We start from the raw sequence: 23,300 nt of genomic DNA on the forward strand, positions 1-23,300 counted from the left end.
ATACTCAGTAGGATCCCCAGTAAGAGTGAATATAAAAAGATTGTGCAAAATGTGATAATAGAAGTAAATTGTAAAATGTCTTAAAACTGCTGCTCTATCTGAGCCATAAAAGTTTATTCTGAAAGATTCTCTCTTTTAAAGGAACAGTCTACTTGACAATTGTTATTGTTTAAAAAGATAGATAATCTCTTTATTAGCCATTCACCAGTTGTGCATGACCATCACTGTTACACTAATATACTTTTTGCTTTATTATTACCTGTATCTAAGCCTCTGCAGGCTGCCCCTTATCTCAGTGCTTTTTACAAACTTTCATTTTCACAAACTAGTGTCTGGTTTCTGCATAACTCCACAGAGTGAGCACAATGTTATCTATATGGCACATGGACTTGCACTGTCTTGCTGTGAAAAGCTGATAAAAAGCACAAGATAAGAGGCGACCTGCATGGGCCTTAGTAACAGGGGGAGCTTTAATGGTTTAAAATCTGGGATATGGGTAGTAAAGGCGTTATCTATCTGTTTAAATAAAAAAATAAAGTAGTCCCTCTAAGCTCACTAACTTGCACAACTCTCTGCTACTGCTGCAAAACAACAAAATACTAATCCTGGCACCCAAGACCCCTTCCACCATAAAGAAAAAGCCCACACATACAAAGCCCTACTACAGGACCTCTACAGCCAAAACTCCCCCCAGAACCTAACGGCCCCTCTGCATGACCCCAACTACAAACAAAGCCTTAATACCCAAGGGGCCCCAGCACCGAAGGAACCTCCTATCAACCAATGGCTCAGCTTCCCCCGCCCCATCAGACCCTCTCAAATGTTCCAGCAATGTCTGAGCTTATGTCCTCAGTCTTTAGCAGCTTTTATCCATAGAGGCCCCACAACATTATCCACTATATTTTATTTATTTATTTGTGTTGTGATGATCAAGAGACGTGAAGAAGAACTTGTTAGTCCAGGCAAATGGTGTCTGATGATTTCTCTCATACATATTATAGGAATACACCATTGTGAAGAAGAGGCCCTCCCACAGCAGCAATCACCGGCTGAGCGGAGAGGTGAGCGCTGAATGTGACATTATATCAGTGTCAGGGCACAGTGACTCACTTTACTGACCCATCTGGCCCTGTGTGTATTTCCCACCTTCTGTCTGTGTCTCTGCTTGTTCTCAGTAACACTCTCCTGGCTCTGTCAGTAAAGTGTGTGACAGAACCAGTCCCTGTGTCAGCGCTGAATGTGACATTATATCAGCGTCAGGGCACAGTGACTCACTTTACTGTCCCATCTGGCCCTGTGTGTATTTCCTACCTTCTGTCTGTGTCTCTGCTTGTTTCTCAGTAACACTCTCCTGGCTCTGTCAGTAAAGTGTGTACAGAACCAGTCCCTGTGTCAGCGCTGAATGTGACATTATATCAGTGTCAGGGCACAGTGACTCACTTTACTGACCCATCTGGCCCTGTGTGTATTTCCTACCTTCTGTCTGTGTCTCTGCTTGTTCTCAGTAACACTCTCCTGGCTCTGTCAGTAAAGTGTGTGACAGAACCAGTCCCTGTGTCAGCGCTGAATGTGACATTATATCAGTGTCAGGGCACAGTGACTCACTTTACTGTCCCATCTGGCCCTGTGTGTATTTCCTACCTTCTGTCTGTGTCTCTGCTTGTTCTCAGTAACACTCTCCTGGCTCTGTCAGTAAAGTGTGTGACAGAACCAGTCCCTGTGTCAGTGCTGAATGTGACATTATATCAGCGTCAGGGCACAGTGACTCACTTTACTGACCCATCTGGCCCTGTGTGTATTTCCTACCTTCTGTCTGTGTCTCTGCTTGTTCTCAGTAACACTCTCCTGGCTCTGTCAGTAAAGTGTGTGACAGAACCAGTCCCTGTGTCAGCGCTGAATGTGGACATTATATCAGTGTCAGGGCACAGTGACTCACTTTACTGACCCATCTGGCCCTGTGTGTATTTCCTACCTTCTGTCTGTGTCTCTGCTTGTTCTCAGTAACACTCTCCTGGCTCTGTCAGTAAAGTGTGTGACAGAACCAGTCCCTGTGTCAGTGCTGAATGTGACATTATATCAGCGTCAGGGCACAGTGACTCACTTTACTGACCCATCTGGCCCTGTGTGTATTTCCTACCTTCTGTCTGTGTCTCTGCTTGTTCTCAGTAACACTCTCCTGGCTCTGTCAGTAAAGTGTGTGACAGAACCAGTCCCTGTGTCAGCGCTGAATGTGACATTATATCAGTGTCAGGGCACAGTGACTCACTTTACTGACCCATCTGGCCCTGTGTGTATTTCCTACCTTCTGTTTCTCTGCTTGTTCTCAGTAACACTCTCCTGGCTCTGTCAGTAAAGTGTGTGACAGAACCAGTCCCTGTGTCAGCGCTGAATGTGACATTATATCAGTGTCAGGGCACAGTGACTCACTTTACTGACCCATCTGGCCCTGTGTGTATTTCCTACCTTCTGTCTGTGTCTCTGCTTGTTCTCAGTAACACTATCCTGGCTCTGTCAGTAAAGTGTGTGACAGAACCAGTCCCTGTGTCAGCGCTGAATGTGACATTATATCAGTGTCAGGGCACAGTGACTCACTTTAACTGACCCATCTGGCCCTGTGTGTATTTCCTACCTTCTGTCTGTGTCTCTGCTTGTTCTCAGTAACACTCTCCTGGCTCTGTCAGTATAGTGTGTGACAGAACCAGTCCCTGTGTCAGCGCTGAATGTGACATTATATCAGTGTCAGGGCACAGTGACTCACTTTTACTGACCCATCTGGCCCTGTGTGTATTCCTACCTTCTGTCTGTGTCTCTGCTTGTTCTCAGTAACACTCTCCTGGCTCTGTCAGTAAAGTGTGTGACAGAACCAGTCCCTGTGTCAGCGCTGAATGTGACATTATATCAGTGTCAGGGCACAGTGACTCACTTTACTGACCCATCTGGCCCTGTGTGTATTTCCTACCTTCTCTGTGTCTCTGCTTGTTCTCAGTAACACTCTCCTGGCTCTGTCAGTAAAGTGTGTGACAGAACCAGTCCCTGTGTCAGCGCTGAATGTGACATTATATCAGTGTCAGGGCACAGTGACTCACTTTACTGACCCATCTGGCCCTGTGTGTATTTCCTACCTTCTGTCTGTGTCTCTGCTTGTTCTCAGTAACAACTATCCTGGCTCTGTCAGTAAAGTTGTGACAGAACCAGTCCCTGTGTCAGCGCTGAATGTGACATTATATCAGTGTCAGGGCACAGTGACTCACTTTACTGACCCATCTGGCCCTGTGTGTATTTTCCTACCTTCTGTCTGTGGTCTCTGCTTGTTCTCAGTAACACTCTCCTGCTCTGTCAGTAAAGTGTGTGACAGAACCAGTCCTGTGTCAGTGCTGAATGTGACATTATATCAGTGTCAGGGCACAGTGACTCACTTTACTGACCCATCTGGCCCTGTGAGTATATCCTACCTCTGTCTGTGTCTCTGCTTGTTCTCAGTAAACACTCTCCTGGCTCTGTCAGTAAAAGTGTGTGACAGAACCAGTCACTTGTGTCAGCGCTGAATGTGACATTATATCAGGTGTCAGGGCAAAGTGGACCTCACTTGACTGAACCATCTGGCCCTGTGTGTATTTCCTACCTTCTGTCTGTGTCTCTGCTTGTTCTCAGTAACACTCTCCTGGCTCTGTCAGTAAAGTGTGTGACAGAACCAGTCCCTGTGTCAGCGCTGATCAGTGTCAGGGCACAGTGACTCACTTTACTGACCCATCTGGCCCTGTGTGTATTTCCTACCTTCTGTCTGTGTCTCTGCTTGTTCTCAGTAACACTCTCCTGGCTCTGTCAGTAAAGTGTGTGACAGAACCAGTCCCTGTGTCAGCGCTGAATGTGACATTATATCAGTGTCAGGGCACAGTGACTCACTTTACTGACCCATCTGGCCCTGTGTGTATTTCCTACCTTCTGTCTGTGTCTCTGCTTGTTCTCAGTAACACTCTCCTGGCTCTGTCAGTAAAGTGTGTGACAGAACCAGTCCCTGTGTCAGCGCTGAATGTGACATTATATCAGTGTCAGGGCACAGTGACTCACTTTACTGACCCATCTGGCCCTGTGTGTATTTCCTACCTTCTGTCTGTGTCTCTGCTTGTTCTCAGTAACACTCTCCTGGCTCTGTCAGTAAAGTGTGTGACAGAACCAGTCCCTGTGTCAGCGCTGAATGTGACATTATATCAGTGTCAGGGCACAGTGACTCACTTTACTGACCCATCTGGCCCTGTGTGTATTTCCTACCTTCTGTCTGTGTCTCTGCTTGTTCTCAGTAACACTCTCCTGGCTCTGTCAGTAAAGTGTGTGACAGAACCAGTCCCTGTGTCAGCGCTGAATGTGACATTATATCAGTGTCAGGGCACAGTGACTCACTTTACTGACCCATCTGGCCCTGTGTGTATTTCCTACCTTCTGTCTGTGTCTCTGCTTGTTCTCAGTAACACTCTCCTGGCTCTGTCAGTAAAGTGTGTGACAGAACCAGTCCCTGTGTCAGCGCTGAATGTGACATTATATCAGTGTCAGGGCACAGTGACTCACTTTACTGACCCATCTGGCCCTGTGTGTATTTCCTACCTTCTGTCTGTGTCTCTGCTTGTTCTCAGTAACACTCTCCTGGCTCTGTCAGTAAAGTGTGTGACAGAACCAGTCCCTGTGTCAGCGCTGAATGTGACATTATATCAGTGTCAGGGCACAGTGACTCACTTTACTGACCCATCTGGCCCTGTGTGTATTTCCTACCTTCTGTCTGTGTCTCTGCTTGTTCTCAGTAACACTCTCCTGGCTCTGTCAGTAAAGTGTGTGACAGAACCAGTCCCTGTGTCAGCGCTGAATGTGACATTATATCAGTGTCAGGGCACAGTGACTCACTTTACTGACCCATCTGGCCCTGTGTGTATTTCCTACCTTCTGTCTGTGTCTCTGCTTGTTCTCAGTAACACTCTCCTGGCTCTGTCAGTAAAGTGTGTGACAGAACCAGTCCCTGTGTCAGCGCTGAATGTGACATTATATCAGTGTCAGGGCACAGTGACTCACTTTACTGACCCATCTGGCCCTGTGTGTATTTCCTACCTTCTGTCTGTGTCTCTGCTTGTTCTCAGTAACACTCTCCTGGCTCTGTCAGTAAAGTGTGTGACAGAACCAGTCCCTGTGTCAGCGCTGAATGTGACATTATATCAGTGTCAGGGCACAGTGACTCACTTTACTGACCCATCTGGCCCTGTGTGTATTTCCTACCTTCTGTCTGTGTCTCTGCTTGTTCTCAGTAACACTCTCCTGGCTCTGTCAGTAAAGTGTGTGACAGAACCAGTCCCTGTGTCAGCCACTGAATGTGACATTATATCAGTGTCAGGGCACAGTGAACTCACTTTACTGACCCATCTGGCCCTGTGTGTATTTCCTACCTTCTGTCTGTGTCTCTGCTTGTTCTCAGTAACACTCTCCTGGCTCTGTCAGTAAAGATGTGTGACAGAACCAGTCCCTGTGTCAGCGCTGAATGTGACATTATATCAGTGTCAGGGCACAGTGACTCACTTTACTGACCCATCTGGCCCTGTGTGTATTTCCTACCTTCTGTCTGTTTCTCTGCTTGTTCTCAGTAACACTCTCCTGGCTCTGTCAGTAAAGTGTGTGACAGAACCAGTCCCTGTGTCAGCGCTGAATGTGACATTATAATCAGTGTCAGGGCACAGTGACTCACTTTACTGACCCATCTGGCCCTGTGTGTATTTCCTACCTTCTGTCTGTGTCTCTGCTTGTTCTCAGTAACACTCTCCTGGCTCTGTCAGTAAAGTGTGTGACAGAACCAGTCCCTGTGTCAGCGCTGAATGTGACATTATATCAGTGTCAGGGCACAGTGACTCACTTTACTGACCCATCTGGCCCTGTGTGTATTTCCTACCTTCTGTCTGTGTCTCTGCTTGTTCTCAGTAACACTCTCCTGGCTCTGTCAGTAAAGTGTGTGACAGAACCAGTCCCTGTGTCAGCGCTGAATGTGACATTATTATCAGTGTCAGGGCACAGTGACTCACTTTACTGACCCATCTGGCCCTGTGTGTATTTCCTACCTTCTGTCTGTGTCTCTGCTTGTTCTCAGTAACACTCTCCTGGCTCTGTCAGTAAAGTGTGTGACAGAACCAGTCCCTGTGTCAGCGCTGAATGTGACATTATATCAGTGTCAGGGCACAGTGACTCACTTTACTGACCCATCTGGCCCTGTGTGTATTTCCTACCTTCTGTCTGTGTCTCTGCTTGTTCTCAGTAACACTCTCCTGGCTCTGTCAGTAAAGTGTGTGACAGAACCAGTCCCTGTGTCAGCGCTGAATGTGACATTATATCAGTGTCAGGGCACAGTGACTCACTTTACTGACCCATCTGGCCCTGTGTGTATTTCCTACCTTCTGTCTGTGTCTCTGCTTGTTCTCAGTAACACTCTCCTGGCTCTGTCAGTAAAGTGTGTGACAGAACCAGTCCCTGTGTCAGCGCTGAATGTGACATTATATCAGAGTCAGGGCACAGTGACTCACTTTACTGACCCATCTGCCCCTGTGTGTATTTCCTACCTTCTGTCTGTGTCTCTGCTTGTTCTCAGTAACACTCTCCTGGCTCTGTCAGTAAAGTGTGTGACAGAACCAGTCCCTGTGTCAGGTGCTGAATGTGACATTATATCAGTGTCAGGGCACAGTGACTCACTTTACTGACCCATCTGGCCCTGTGTGTATTTCCTACCTTCTGTCTGTGTCTCTGCTTGTTCTCAGTAACACTCTCCTGGCTCTGTCAGTAAAGTGTGTGACAGAACCAGTCCCTGTGTCAGCGCTGAATGTGACATTATATCAGTGTCAGGGCACAGTGACTCACTTTACTGACCCATCTGGCCCTGTGTGTATTTCCTACCTTCTGTCTGTGTCTCTGCTTGTTCTCAGTAACACTCTCCTGGCTCTGTCAGTAAAGTGTGTGACAGAACCAGTCCCTGTGTCAGCGCTGAATGTGACATTATATCAGTGTCAGGGCACAGTGACTCACTTTACTGACCCATCTGGCCCTGTGTGTATTTCCTACCTTCTGTCTGTGTCTCTGCTTGTTCTCAGTAACACTCTCCTGGCTCTGTCAGTAAAGTGTGTGACAGAACCAGTCCCTGTGTCAGCTGCTGAATGTGACATTATATCAGTGTCAGGGCACAGTGACTCACTTTACTGACCCATCTGGCCCTGTGTGTATTTCCTACCTTCTGTCTGTGTCTCTGCTTGTTCTCAGTAACACTCTCCTAGCTCTGTCAGTAAAGTGTGTGACAGAACCAGTCCCTGTGTCAGCGCTGAATGTGACATTATATCAGTGTCAGGGCACAGTGACTCACTTTACTGACCCATCTGGCCCTGTGTGTATTTCCTACCTTCTGTCTGTGTCTCTGCTTGTTCTCAGTAACACTCTCCTGGCTCTGTCAGTAAAGTGTGTGACAGAACCAGTCCCTGTGTCAGCGCTGAATGTGACATTATATCAGTGTCAGGGCACAGTGACTCACTTTACTGACCCATCTGGCCCTGTGTGTATTTCCTACCTTCTGTCTGTGTCTCTGCTTGTTCTCAGTAACACTATCCTGGCTCTGTCAGTAAAGTGTGTGACAGAACCAGTCCCTGTGTCAGCGCTGAATGTGACATTATATCAGTGTCAGGGGCACAGTGACTCACTTTACTGACCCATCTGGCCCTGTGTGTATTTCCTACCTTCTGTCTGTGTCTCTGCTTGTTCTCAGTAACACTCTCCTGGCTCTGTCAGTAAAGTGTGTGACAGAACCAGTCCCTGTGTCAGCGCTGAATGTGACATTATATCAGTGTCAGGGCACAGTGACTCACTTTACTGACCCATCTGGCCCTGTGTGTATTTCCTACCTTCTGTCTGTGTCTCTGCTTGTTCTCAGTAACACTCTCCTGGCTCTGTCAGTAAAGTGTGTGACAGAACCAGTCCCTGTGTCAGCGCTGAATGTGACATTATATCAGTGTCAGGGCACAGTGACTCACTTTACTGACCCATCTGGCCCTGTGTGTATTTCCTACCTTCTGTCTGTGTCTCTGCTTGTTCTCAGTAACACTCTCCTGGCTCTGTCAGTAAAGTGTGTGACAGAACCAGTCCCTGTGTCAGATCTGAATGTCGACATTATATCAGTGTCAGGGCACAGTGACTCACTTTACTGACCCATCTGGCCCTGTGTGTATTTCCTACCTTCTGTCTGTGTCTCTGCTTGTTCTCAGTAACACTCTCCTGGCTCTTGTCAGTAAAGTGTGTGACAGAACCAGTCCCTGTATCAGCGCTGAATGTGACATTATATCAGTGTACAGGGCACAGTGACTCACTTTACTGACCCATCTGGCCCTGTGTGTATTCCTACCTTCTGTCTGTGTCTCTGCTTGTTCTCAGTAACACTATCCTGGCTCTGTCAGTAAAGTGTGTGACAGAACCAGTCCCTGTGTCAGCGCTGAATGTGACATTATATCAGTGTCAGGGCACAGTGACTCACTTTACTGACCCATCTGGCCCTGTGTGTATTTCCTACCTTCTGTATTTGTCTCTGCTTGTTCTCAGTAACACTATCCTGGCTCTGTCAGTAAAGTCTGTGACAGAACCAGTCCCCGTGTCAGCGCTGAATGTGACATTATATCAGTGTCAGGGCACAGTGACTCACTTTACTGACCCATCTGGCCCTGTGTGTATTTCCTACCTTCTGTCTGTGTCTCTGCTTGTTCTCAGTAACACTCTCCTGGCTCTGTCAGTAAAGTGTGTGACAGAACCAGTCCCTGTGTCAGCGCTGAATGTGACATTATATCAGTGTCAGGGCACAGTGACTCACTTTACTGACCCATCTGCCCTGTGTGTATTTCCTACCTTCTGTCTGTGTCTCTGCTTGTTCTCAGTAACACTCTCCTGGCTCTGTCAGTAAAGTGTGTGACAGAACCAGTCCCTGTGTCAGCGCTGAATGTGACATTATATCAGCGTCAGGGCAAGGTGACTCACTTTACTGACCCATCTGGCCCTGTGTGTATTTTCCTACCTTCTGTCTGTGTCTCTGCTTGTTCTCAGTAACACTCTCCTGGCTCTGTCAGTAAAGTGTGTGACAGAACCAGTCCCTGTGTCAGCGCTGAATGTGACATTATATCAGTGTCAGGGCACAGTGACTCACTTTACTGACCCATCTGGCCCTGTGTGTATTTCCTACCTTCTGTCTGTGTCTCTGCTTGTTCTCAGTAACACTCTCCTGGCTCTGTCAGTAAAGTGTGTGGACAGAACCAGTCCCTGTGTCAGCGCTGAATGTGACATTATATCAGTGTCAGGGCACAGTGACTCACTTTACTGACCCATCTGGCCCTGTGTGTATTTCCTACCTTCTGTCTGTGTCTCTGCTTGTTCTCAGTAACACTCTCCTGGCTCTGTCAGTAAAGTGTGTGACAGAACCAGTCCCTGTGTCAGCGCTGAATGTGACATTATATCAGTGTCAGGGCACAGTGACTCACTTTACTGACCCATCTGGCCCTGTGTGTATTTCCTACCTTCTGTCTGTCCTCTGCTTGTTCTCAGTAACACTCTCCTGGGCTCTGTCAGTAAAGTGTGTGACAGAACCAGTCCCTGTGTCAGAGCTGAATGTGACATTATATCAGTGTCAGGGCACAGTGACTCACTTTACTGACCCATCTGGCCCTGTGTGTATTTCCTACCTTCTGTCTGTGTCTCTGCTTGTTCTCAGTAACACTCTCCTGGCTCTGTCAGTAAAGTGTGTGACAGAACCAGTCCCTGTGTCAGCGCTGAATGTGACATTATATCAGTGTCAGGGCACAGTGACTCACTTTACTGACCCATCTGGCCCTGTGTGTATTTCCTACCTTCTGTCTGTGTCTCTGCTTGTTCTCAGTAACACTCTCCTGGCTCTGTCAGTAAAGTGTGTGACAGAACCAGTCCCTGTGTCAGCGCTGAATGTGACATTATATCAGTGTCAGGCACAGTGACTCACTATACTGACCCTTCTGGCCCTGTGTGTATTCCTACCCTCTGTCTGTGTCTCTGCTTGTTCTCAGTAACACTCTCCTGGCTCTGTCAGTAAAGTGTGTGACAGAACCAGTCCCTGTGTCAGCGCTGAATGTGACATTATATCAGTGTCAGGGCACAGTGACTCACTTTACTGACCCATCTGGCCCTGTGTGTATTTCCTACCTTCTGTCTGTCTCTGCTTGTTCTCAGTAACACTCTCCTGGCTCTGTCAGTAAAGTGTGTGACAGAACCAGTCCCCTGTGTCAGCGCTGAATGTGACATTATATCAGTGTCAGGCACAGTGACTCACTTTACTGACCCATCTGGCCCTGTGTGTATTTCCTACCTTCTTTCTGTGTCTCTGCTTGTTCTCAGTAACACTATCCTGGCTCTGTCAGTAAAGTGTGTGACAGAACCAGTCCCTGTGTCAGCGCTGAATGTGACATTATATCAGTGTCAGGGCACAGTGACTCACTTTACTGACCCATCTGGCCCTGTGTGTATTTCCTACCTTCTGTCTGTGTCTCTGCTTGTTCTCAGTAACACTATCCTGGCTCTGTCAGTAAAGTGTGTGACAGAACCAGTCCCTGTGTCAGCGCTGAATGTGACATTATATCAGTGTCAGGGCACAGTGACTCACTTTACTGACCCATCTGGCCCTGTGTGTATTTCCTACCTTCTGTCTGTGTCTCTGCTTGTTCTCAGTAACACTCTCCTGGCTCTGTCAGTAAAGTGTGTGACAGAACCAGTCCCTGTGTCAGCGCTGAATGTGACATTATATCAGTGTCAGGGCACAGTGACTCACTTTACTGACCCATCTGGCCCTGTGTGTATTTCCTACCTTCTGTCTGTGTCTCTGCTTGTTCTCAGTAACACTCTCCTGGCTCTGTCAGTAAAGTGTGTGACAGAACCAGTCCCTGTGTCAGCGCTGAATGTGACATTATATCAGTGTCAGGGCACAGTGACTCACTTTACTGACCCATCTGGCCCTGTGTGTATTTCCTACCTTCTGTCTGTGTCTCTGCTTGTTCTCAGTAACACTCTCCTGGCTCTGTCAGTAAAGTGTGTGACAGAACCAGTCCCTGTGTCAGCGCTGAATGTGACATTATATCAGTGTCAGGGCACAGTGACTCACTTTACTGACCCATCTGGCCCTGTGTGTATTTCCTACCTTCTGTCTGTGTCTCTGCTTGTTCTCAGTAACACTCTCCTGGCTCTGTCAGTAAAGTGTGTGACAGAACCAGTCCCCTGTGTCAGCGCTGAATGTGACATTATATCAGTGTCAGGGCACAGTGACTCACTTTACTGACCCATCTGGCCCTGTGTGTATTTCCTACCTTCTGTCTGTGTCTCTGCTTGTTCTCAGTAACACTCTCCTGGCTCTGTCAGTAAAGTGTGTGGACAGAACCAGTCCCTGTGTCAGCGCTGAATGTGACATTATATCAGCGTCAGGGCACAGTGACTCACTTTACTGACCCATCTGGCCCTGTGTGTATTTCCTACCTTCTGTCTGTGTCTCTGCTTGTTCTCAGTAACACTCTCCTGGCTCTGTCAGTAAAGTGTGTGACAGAACCAGTCCCTGTGTCAGCGCTGAATGTGACATTATATCAGTGTCAGGGCACAGTGACTCACTTTACTGACCCATCTGGCCCTGTGTGTATTTCCTACCTTCTGTCTGTGTCTCTGCTTGTTCTCAGTAACACTCTCCTGGCTCTGTCAGTAAAGTGTGTGACAGAACCAGTCCCTGTGTCAGCGCTGAATGTGACATTATATCAGTGTCAGGGCACAGTGACTCACTTTACTGACCCATCTGGCCCTGTGTGTATTTCCTACCTTCTGTCTGTGTCTCTGCTTGTTCTCAGTAACACTCTCCTGGCTCTGTCAGTAAAGTGTGTGACAGAACCAGTCCCTGTGTCAGCGCTGAATGTGACATTATATCAGTGTCAGGGCACAGTGACTCACTTTACTGACCCATCTGGCCCTGTGTGTATTTCCTACCTTCTGTCTGTGTCTCTGCTTGTTCTCAGTAACACTCTCCTGGCTCTGTCAGTAAAGTGTGTGACAGAACCAGTCCCTGTGTCAGCGCTGAATGTGACATTATATCAGAGTCAGGGCACAGTGACTCACTTTACTGACCCATCTGGCCCTGTGTGTATTTCCTACCTTCTGTCTGTGTCTCTGCTTGTTCTCAGTAACACTATCCTGGCTCTGTCAGTAAAGTGTGTGACAGAACCAGTCCCTGTGTCAGCGCTGAATGTGACATTATATCAGTGTCAGGGCACAGTGACTCACTTTACTGACCCATCTGGCCCTGTGTGTATTTCCTACCTTCTGTCTGTGTCTCTGCTTGTTCTCAGTAACACTCTCCTGGCTCTGTCAGTAAAGTGTGTGACAGAACCAGTCCCTGTGTCAGCGCTGAATGTGACATTATATCAGTGTCAGGGCACAGTGACTCACTTTACTGACCCATCTGGCCCTGTGTGTATTTCCTACCTTCTGTCTGTGTCTCTGCTTGTTCTCAGTAACACTCTCCTGGCTCTGTCAGTAAAGTGTGTGACAGAACCAGTCCCTGTGTCAGCGCTGAATGTGACATTATATCAGTGTCAGGGCACAGTGACTCACTTTACTGACCCATCTGGCCCTGTGTGTATTTCCTACCTTCTGTCTGTGTCTCTGCTTGTTCTCAGTAACACTCTCCTGGCTCTGTCAGTAAAGTGTGTGACAGAACCAGTCCCTGTGTCAGCGCTGAATGTGACATTATATCAGTGTCAGGGCACAGTGACTCACTTTACTGACCCATCTGGCCCTGTGTGTATTTCCTACCTTCTGTCTGTGTCTCTGCTTGTTCTCAGTAACACTCTCCTGGCTCTGTCAGTAAAGTGTGTGACAGAACCAGTCCCTGTGTAAGCGCTGAATGTGACATTATATCAGTGTCAGGGCACAGTGACTCACTTTACTGACCCATCTGGCCCTGTGTGTATTTCCTACCTTCTGTCTGTGTCTCTGCTTGTTCTCAGTAACACTCTCCTGGCTCTGTCAGTAAAGTGTGTGACAGAACCAGTCCCTGTGTCAGCGCTGAATGTGACATTATATCAGTGTCAGGGCACAGTGACTCACTTTACTGACCCATCTGGCCCTGTGTGTATTTCCTACCTTCTGTCTGTGTCTCTGCTTGTTCTCAGTAACACTCTCCTGGCTCTGTCAGTAAAGTGTGTGACAGAACCAGTCCCTGTGTCAGCGCTGAATGTGACATTATATCAGTGTCAGGGCACAGTGACTCACTTTACTGACCCATCTGGCCCTGTGTGTATTTCCTACCTTCTGTCTGTGTCTCTGCTTGTTCTCAGTAACACTATCCTGGCTCTGTCAGTAAAGTGTGTGACAGAACCAGTCCCTGTGTCAGCGCTGAATGTGACATTATATCAGTGTCAGGGCACAGTGACTCACTTTACTGACCCATCTGGCCCTGTGTGTATTTCCTACCTTCTGTCTGTGTCTCTGCTTGTTCTCAGTAACACTCTCCTGGCTCTGTCAGTAAAGTGTGTGACAGAACCAGTCCCTGTGTCAGCGCTGAATGTGACATTATATCAGTGTCAGGGCACAGTGACTCACTTTACTGACCCATCTGGCCCTGTGTGTATTTCCTACCTTCTGTCTGTGTCTCTGCTTGTTCTCAGTAACACTCTCCTGGCTCTGTCAGTAAAGTGTGTGACAGAACCAGTCCCTGTGTCAGCGCTGAATGTGACATTATATCAGTGTCAGGGCACAGTGACTCACTTTACTGACCCATCTGGCCCTGTGTGTATTTCCTACCTTCTGTCTGTGTCTGTGCTTGTTCTCAGTAACACTCTCCTGGCTCTGTCAGTAAAGTGTGTGACAGAACCAGTCCCTGTGTCAGCACTGAATGTGACATTATATCAGCGTCAGGGCACAGTGACTCACTTTACTGACCCATCTGGCCCTGTGTGTATTTCCTACCTTCTGTCTGTGTCTCTGCTTGTTCTCAGTAACACTCTCCTGGCTCTGTCAGTAAAGTGTGTGACAGAACCAGTCCCTGTGTCAGCGCTGAATGTGACATTATATCAGTGTCAGGGCACAGTGACTCACTTTACTGACCCATCTGGCCCTGTGTGTATTTCCTACCTTCTGTCTGTGTCTCTGCTTGTTCTCAGTAACACTCTCCTGGCTCTGTCAGTAAAGTGTGTGACAGAACCAGTCCCTGTGTCAGCGCTGAATGTGACATTATATCAGTGTCAGGGCACAGTGACTCACTTTACTGACCCATCTGGCCCTGTGTGTATTTCCTACCTTCTGTCTGTGTCTCTGCTTGTTCTCAGTAACACTCTCCTAGCTCTGTCAGTAAAGTGTGTGACAGAACCAGTCCCTGTGTCAGCGCTGAATGTGACATTATATCAGTGTCAGGGCACAGTGACTCACTTTACTGACCCATCTGGCCCTGTGTGTATTTCCTACCTTCTGTCTGTGTCTCTGCTTGTTCTCAGTAACACTCTCCTGGCTCTGTCAGTAAAGTGTGTGACAGAACCAGTCCCTGTGTCAGCGCTGAATGTGACATTATATCAGTGTCAGGGCACAGTGACTCACTTTACTGACCCATCTGGCCCTGTGTGTATTTCCTACCTTCTGTCTGTGTCTCTGCTTGTTCTCAGTAACACTCTCCTGGCTCTGTCAGTAAAGTGTGTGACAGAACCAGTCCCTGTGTCAGCGCTGAATGTGACATTATATCAGTGTCAGGGCACAGTGACTCACTTTACTGACCCATCTGGCCCTGTGTGTATTTCCTACCTTCTGTCTGTGTCTCTGCTTGTTCTCAGTAACACTATCCTGGCTCTGTCAGTAAAGTGTGTGACAGAACCAGTCCCTGTGTCAGTGCTGAATGTGACATTATATCAGTGTCAGGGCACAGTGACTCACTTTACTGACCCATCTGGCCCTGTGTGTATTTCCTACCTTCTGTCTGTGTCTCTGCTTGTTCTCAGTAACACTCTCCTGGCTCTGTCAGTAAAGTGTGTGACAGAACCAGTCCCTGTGTCAGCGCTGAATGTGACATTATATCAGTGTCAGGGCACAGTGACTCACTTTACTGACCCATCTGGCCCTGTGTGTATTTCCTACCTTCTGTCTGTGTCTCTGCTTGTTCTCAGTAACACTCTCCTGGCTCTGTCAGTAAAGTGTGTGACAGAACCAGTCCCTGTGTCAGCGCTGAATGTGACATTATATCAGTGTCAGGGCACAGTGACTCACTTTACTGACCCATCTGGCCCTGTGTGTATTTCCTACCTTCTGTCTGTGTCTCTGCTTGTTCTCAGTAACACTCTCCTGGCTCTGTCAGTAAAGTGTGTGACAGAACCAGTCCCTGTGTCAGCGCTGAATGTGACATTATATCAGTGTCAGGGCACAGTGACTCACTTTACTGACCCATCTGGCCCTGTGTGTATTTCCTACCTTCTGTCTGTGTCTCTGCTTGTTCTCAGTAACACTCTCCTGGCTCTGTCAGTAAAGTGTGTGACAGAACCAGTCCCTGTGTCAGCGCTGAATGTGACATTATATCAGTGTCAGGGCACAGTGACTCACTTTACTGACCCATCTGGCCCTGTGTGTATTTCCTACCTTCTGTCTGTGTCTCTGCTTGTTCTCAGTAACACTCTCCTGGCTCTGTCAGTAAAGTGTGTGACAGAACCAGTCCCTGTGTCAGCGCTGAATGTGACATTATATCAGTGTCAGGGCACAGTGACTCACTTTACTGACCCATCTGGCCCTGTGTGTATTTCCTACCTTCTGTCTGTGTCTCTGCTTGTTCTCAGTAACACTCTCCTGGCTCTGTCAGTAAAGTGTGTGACAGAACCAGTCCCATGTGTCAGCGCTGAATGTGACATTATATCAGTGTCAGGGCACAGTGACTCACTTTACTGACCCATCTGGCCCTGTGTGTATTTCCTACCTTCTGTCTGTGTCTCTGCTTGTTCTCAGTAACACTCTCCTGGCTCTGTCAGTAAAGTGTGTGACAGAACCAGTCCCTGTGTCAGCGCTGAATGTGACATTATATCAGTGTCAGGGCACAGTGACTCACTTTACTGACCCATCTGGCCCTGTGTGTATTTCCTACCTTCTGTCTGTGTCTCTGCTTGTTCTCAGTAACACTCTCCTGGCTCTGTCAGTAAAGTGTGTGACAGAACCAGTCCCTGTGTCAGCGCTGAATGTGACATTATATCAGTGTCAGGGCACAGTGACTCACTTTACTGACCCATCTGGCCCTGTGTGTATTTCCTACCTTCTGTCTGTGTCTCTGCTTGTTCTCAGTAACACTCTCCTGGCTCTGTCAGTAAAGTGTGTGACAGAACCAGTCCCTGTGTCAGCGCTGAATGTGACATTATATCAGTGTCAGGGCACAGTGACTCACTTTACTGACCCATCTGGCCCTGTGTGTATTTCCTACCTTCTGTCTGTGTCTCTGCTTGTTCTCAGTAACACTCTCCTGGCTCTGTCAGTAAAGTGTGTGACAGAACCAGTCCCTGTGTCAGCGCTGAATGTGACATTATATCAGTGTCAGGGCACAGTGACTCACTTTACTGACCCATCTGGCCCTGTGTGTATTTCCTACCTTCTGTCTGTGTCTCTGCTTGTTCTCAGTAACACTCTCCTGGCTCTGTCAGTAAAGTGTGTGACAGAACCAGTCCCTGTGTCAGCGCTGAATGTGACATTATATCAGTGTCAGGGCACAGTGACTCACTTTACTGACCCATCTGGCCCTGTGTGTATTTCCTACCTTCTGTCTGTGTCTCTGCTTGTTCTCAGTAACACTCTCCTGGCTCTGTCAGTAAAGTGTGTGACAGAACCAGTCCCTGTGTCAGCGCTGAATGTGACATTATATCAGTGTCAGGGCACAGTGACTCACTTTACTGACCCATCTGGCCCTGTGTGTATTTCCTACCTTCTGTCTGTGTCTCTGCTTGTTCTCAGTAACACTCTCCTGGCTCTGTCAGTAAAGTGTGTGACAGAACCAGTCCCTGTGTCAGCGCTGAATGTGACATTATATCAGTGTCAGGGCACAGTGACTCACTTTACTGACCCATCTGGCCCTGTGTGTATTTCCTACCTTCTGTCTGTGTCTCTGCTTGTTCTCAGTAACACTCTCCTGGCTCTGTCAGTAAAGTGTGTGACAGAACCAGTCCCTGTGTCAGCGCTGAATGTGACATTATATCAGTGTCAGGGCACAGTGACTCACTTTACTGACCCATCTGGCCCTGTGTGTATTTCCTACCTTCCTGTGTCTCTGCTTGTTCTCAGTAACACTCTCCTGGCTCTGTCAGTAAAGTGTGTGACAGAACCAGTCCCTGTGTCAGCGCTGAATGTGACATTATATCAGTGTCAGGGCACAGTGACTCACTTTACTGACCCATCTGGCCCTGTGTGTATTTCCTACCTTCTGTCTGTGTCTCTGCTTGTTCTCAGTAACACTCTCCTGGCTCTGTCAGTAAAGTGTGTGACAGAACCAGTCCCTGTGTCAGCGCTGAATGTGACATTATATCAGTGTCAGGGCACAGTGACTCACTTTACTGACCCATCTGGCCCTGTGTGTATTTCCTACCTTCTGTCTGTCTCTGCTTGTTCTCAGTAACACTATCCTGGCTCTGTCAGTAAAGTGTGTGACAGAACCAGTCCCTGTGTCAGCGCTGAATGTGACATTATATCAGTGTCAGGGCACAGTGACTCACTTTACTGACCCATCTGGCCCTGTGTGTATTTCCTACCTTCTGTGTCTCTGCTTGTTCTCAGTAACACTATCCTGGCTCTGTCAGTAAAGTGTGTGACAGAACCAGTCCCTGTGTCAGCGCTGAATGTGACATTATATCAGTGTCAGGGCACAGTGACTCACTTTACTGACCCATCTGGCCCTGTGTGTATTTCCTACCTTCTGTCTGTGTCTCTGCTTGTTCTCAGTAACACTCTCCTGGCTCTGTCAGTAAAGTGTGTGACAGAACCAGTCCCTGTGTCAGCGCTGAATGTGACATTATATCAGCGTCAGGGCACAGTGACTCACTTTACTGACCCATCTGGCCCTGTGTGTATTTCCTACCTTCTGTCTGTGTCTCTGCTTGTTCTCAGTAACACTCTCCTGGCTCTGTCAGTAAAGTGTGTGACAGAACCAGTCCCTGTGTCAGCGCTGAATGTGACATTATATCAGTGTCAGGGCACAGTGACTCACTTTACTGACCCATCTGTCCCTGTGTGTATTTCCTACCTTCTGTCTGTGTCTCTGCTTGTTCTCAGTAACACTCTCCTGGCTCTGTCAGTAAAGTGTGTGACAGAACCAGTCCCTGTGTCAGCGCTGAATGTGACATTATATCAGTGTCAGGGCACAGTGACTCACTTTACTGACCCATCTGGCCCTGTGTGTATTTCCTACCTTCTGTCTGTGTCTCTGCTTGTTCTCAGTAACACTCTCCTGGCTCTGTCAGTAAAGTGTGTGACAGAACCAGTCCCTGTGTCAGCGCTGAATGTGACATTATATCAGTGTCAGGGCACAGTGACTCACTTTACTGACCCATCTGGCCCTGTGTGTATTTCCTACCTTCTGTCTGTGTCTCTGCTTGTTCTCAGTAACACTATCCTGGCTCTGTCAGTAAAGTGTGTGACAGAACCAGTCCCTGTGTCAGCGCTGAATGTGACATTATATCAGTGTCAGGGCACAGTGACTCACTTTACTGACCCATCTGGCCCTGTGTGTATTTCCTACCTTCTGTCTGTGTCTCTGCTTGTTCTCAGTAACACTCTCCTGGCTCTGTCAGTAAAGTGTGTGACAGAACCAGTCCCTGTGTCAGCGCTGAATGTGACATTATATCAGTGTCAGGGCACAGTGACTCACTTTACTGACCCATCTGGCCCTGTGTGTATTTCCTACCTTCTGTCTGTGTCTCTGCTTGTTCTCAGTAACACTCTCCTGGCTCTGTCAGTAAAGTGTGTGACAGAACCAGTCCCTGTGTCAGCGCTGAATGTGACATTATATCAGTGTCAGGGCACAGTGACTCACTTTACTGACCCATCTGGCCCTGTGTGTATTTCCTACCTTCTGTCTGTGTCTCTGCTTGTTCTCAGTAACACTCTCCTGGCTCTGTCAGTAAAGTGTGTGACAGAACCAGTCCCTGTGTCAGCGCTGAATGTGACATTATATCAGCGTCAGGGCACAGTGACTCACTTTACTGACCCATCTGGCCCTGTGTGTATTTCCTACCTTCTGTCTGTGTCTCTGCTTGTTCTCAGTAACACTCTCCTGGCTCTGTCAGTAAAGTGTGTGACAGAACCAGTCCCTGTGTCAGCGCTGAATGTGACATTATATCAGTGTCAGGGCACAGTGACTCACTTTACTGACCCATCTGGCCCTGTGTGTATTTCCTACCTTCTGTCTGTGTCTCTGCTTGTTCTCAGTAACACTCTCCTGGCTCTGTCAGTAAAGTGTGTGACAGAACCAGTCCCTGTGTCAGCGCTGAATGTGACATTATATCAGCGTCAGGGCACAGTGACTCACTTTACTGACCCATCTGGCCCTGTGTGTATTTCCTACCTTCTGTCTGTGTCTCTGCTTGTTCTCAGTAACACTATCCTGGCTCTGTCAGTAAAGTGTGTGACAGAACCAGTCCCTGTGTCAGCGCTGAATGTGACATTATATCAGTGTCAGGGCACAGTGACTCACTTTACTGACCCATCTGGCCCTGTGTGTATTTCCTACCTTCTGTCTGTGTCTCTGCTTGTTCTCAGTAACACTCTCCTGGCTCTGTCAGTAAAGTGTGTGACAGAACCAGTCCCTGTGTCAGCACTGAATGTGACATTATATCAGTGTCAGGGCACAGTGACTCACTTTACTGACCCATCTGGCCCTGTGTGTATTTCCTACCTTCTGTCTGTGTCTCTGCTTGTTCTCAGTAACACTCTCCTGGCTCTGTCAGTAAAGTGTGTGACAGAACCAGTCCCTGTGTCAGCGCTGAATGTGACATTATATCAGTGTCAGGGCACAGTGACTCACTTTACTGACCCATCTGGCCCTGTGTGTATTTCCTACCTTCTGTCTGTGTCTCTGCTTGTTCTCAGTAACACTCTCCTGGCTCTGTCAGTAAAGTGTGTGACAGAACCAGTCCCTGTGTCAGCGCTGAATGTGACATTATATCAGTGTCAGGGCACAGTGACTCACTTTACTGACCCATCTCGCCCTGTGTGTATTTCCTACCTTCTGTCTGTGTCTCTGCTTGTTCTCAGTAACACTCTCCTGGCTCTGTCAGTAAAGTGTGTGACAGAACCAGTCCCTGTGTCAGCGCTGAATGTGACATTATATCAGTGTCAGGGCACAGTGACTCACTTTACTGACCCATCTGGCCCTGTGTGTATTTCCTACCTTCTGTCTGTGTCTCTGCTTGTTCTCAGTAACACTCTCCTGGCTCTGTCAGTAAAGTGTGTGACAGAACCAGTCCCTGTGTCAGCGCTGAATGTGACATTATATCAGTGTCAGGGCACAGTGACTCACTTTACTGACCCATCTGGCCCTGTGTGTATTTCCTACCTTCTGTCTGTGTCTCTGCTTGTTCTCAGTAACACTCTCCTGGCTCTGTCAGTAAAGTGTGTGACAGAACCAGTCCCTGTGTCAGCGCTGAATGTGACATTATATCAGTGTCAGGGCACAGTGACTCACTTTACTGACCCATCTGGCCCTGTGTGTATTTCCTACCTTCTGTCTGTGTCTCTGCTTGTTCTCAGTAACACTCTCCTGGCTCTGTCAGTAAAGTGTGTGACAGAACCAGTCCCTGTGTCAGCGCTGAATGTGACATTATATCAGTGTCAGGGCACAGTGACTCACTTTACTGACCCATCTGGCCCTGTGTGTATTTCCTACCTTCTGTCTGTGTCTCTGCTTGTTCTCAGTAACACTCTCCTGGCTCTGTCAGTAAAGTGTGTGACAGAACCAGTCCCTGTGTCAGCGCTGAATGTGACATTATATCAGTGTCAGGGCACAGTGACTCACTTTACTGACCCATCTGGCCCTGTGTGTATTTCCTACCTTCTGTCTGTGTCTCTGCTTGTTCTCAGTAACACTCTCCTGGCTCTGTCAGTAAAGTGTGTGACAGAACCAGTCCCTGTGTCAGAGCTGAATGTGACATTATATCAGTGTCAGGGCACAGTGACTCACTTTACTGACCCATCTGGCCCTGTGTGTATTTCCTACCTTCTGTCTGTGTCTCTGCTTGTTCTCAGTAACACTCTCCTGGCTCTGTCAGTAAAGTGTGTGACAGAACCAGTCCCTGTGTCAGCGCTGAATGTGACATTATATCAGTGTCAGGGCACAGTGACTCACTTTACTGACCCATCTGGCCCTGTGTGTATTTCCTACCTTCTGTCTGTGTCTCTGCTTGTTCTCAGTAACACTCTCCTGGCTCTGTCAGTAAAGTGTGTGACAGAACCAGTCCCTGTGTCAGCGCTGAATGTGACATTATATCAGCGTCAGGGCACAGTGACTCACTTTACTGACCCATCTGGCCCTGTGTGTATTTCCTACCTTCTGTCTGTGTCTCTGCTTGTTCTCAGTAACACTCTCCTGGCTCTGTCAGTAAAGTGTGTGACAGAACCAGTCCCTGTGTCAGTGCTGAATGTGACATTATATCAGTGTCAGGGCACAGTGACTCACTTTACTGACCCATCTGGCCCTGTGTGTATTTCCTACCTTCTGTCTGTGTCTCTGCTTGTTCTCAGTAACACTCTCCTGGCTCTGTCAGTAAAGTGTGTGACAGAACCAGTCCCTGTGTCAGCGCTGAATGTGACATTATATCAGTGTCAGGGCACAGTGACTCACTTTACTGACCCATCTGGCCCTGTGTGTATTTCCTACCTTCTGTCTGTGTCTCTGCTTGTTCTCAGTAACACTCTCCTGGCTCTGTCAGTAAAGTGTGTGACAGAACCAGTCCCTGTGTCAGCGCTGAATGTGACATTATATCAGCTTCAGGGCACAGTGACTCACTTTACTGACCCATCTGGCCCTGTGTGTATTTCCTACCTTCTGTCTGTGTCTCTGCTTGTTCTCAGTAACACTATCCTGGCTCTGTCAGTAAAGTGTGTGACAGAACCAGTCCCTGTGTCAGTGCTGAATGTGACATTATATCAGTGTCAGGGCACAGTGACTCACTTTACTGACCCATCTGGCCCTGTGTGTATTTCCTACCTTCTGTCTGTGTCTCTGCTTGTTCTCAGTAACACTATCCTGGCTCTGTCAGTAAAGTGTGTGACAGAACCAGTCCCTGTGTCAGTGCTGAATGTGACATTATATCAGTGTCAGGGCACAGTGACTCACTTTACTGACCCATCTGGCCCTGTGTGTATTTCCTACCTTCTGTCTGTGTCTCTGCTTGTTCTCAGTAACACTATCCTGGCTCTGTCAGTAAAGTGTGTGACAGAACCAGTCCCTGTGTCAGCGCTGAATGTGACATTATATCAGCTTCAGGGCACAGTGACTCACTTTACTGACCCATCTGGCCCTGTGTGTATTTCCTACCTTCTGTCTGTGTCTCTGCTTGTTCTCAGTAACACTATCCTGGCTCTGTTAGTAAAGTGTGACAGAACCAGTCCCTGTGTCAGCGCTGAATGTGACATTATATCAGCGTCAGGGCACAGTGACTCACTTTACTGACCCATCTGGCCCTGTATGTATTTCCTACCTTCTGTCTGTGTCTCTGCTTGTTCTCAGTAACACTCTCCTGGCTCTGTCAGTAAAGTGTGTGACAGAACCAGTCCCTGTGTCAGTGCTGAATGTGACATTATATCAGTGTCAGGGCACAGTGACTCACTTTACTGACCCATCTGGCCCTGTGTGTATTTCCTACCTTCTGTCTGTGTCTCTGCTTGTTCTCAGTAACACTATCCTGGCTCTGTCAGTAAAGTGTGTGACAGAACCAGTCCCTGTGTCAGTGCTGAATGTGACATTATATCAGTGTCAGGGCACAATGACTCACTTTACTGACCCATCTGGCCCTGTGTGTATTTCCTACCTTCTGTGTCTCTGCTTGTTCTCAGTAACACTATCCTGGCTCTGTCAGTAAAGTGTGACAGAACCAGTCCCTGTGTCAGCGCTGAATGTGACATTATATCAGCATCAGGGCACAGTGACTCACTTTACTGACCCATCTGTCCCTGTGTGTATTTCCTACCTTCTGTCTGTGTCTCTGCTTGTTCTCAGTAACACTCTCCTGGCTCTGTCAGTAAAGTGTGTG

General features: G+C 48.0%; 1 protein-coding gene across 1 annotated transcript in view; it reads left to right on the forward strand.

The window, feature by feature from the left end:
- The window catches only part of LOC128661355 (gastrula zinc finger protein XlCGF66.1-like), a 158,523-nt gene that overhangs the window by 24,429 nt on the left and 110,794 nt on the right, over window positions 1–23,300 (forward strand). The window contains exon 3 of the mRNA XM_053715619.1: window positions 1,002–1,061. Coding sequence (XP_053571594.1) covers window positions 1,002–1,061 — 60 coding nt within the window. The remainder of the gene's footprint in view (window positions 1–1,001; window positions 1,062–23,300) is intronic.

The sequence above is a fragment of the Bombina bombina genome, chromosome 5 (genome assembly GCF_027579735.1).
Source record: "Bombina bombina isolate aBomBom1 chromosome 5, aBomBom1.pri, whole genome shotgun sequence".
NCBI lineage: Eukaryota > Metazoa > Chordata > Amphibia > Anura > Bombinatoridae > Bombina > Bombina bombina.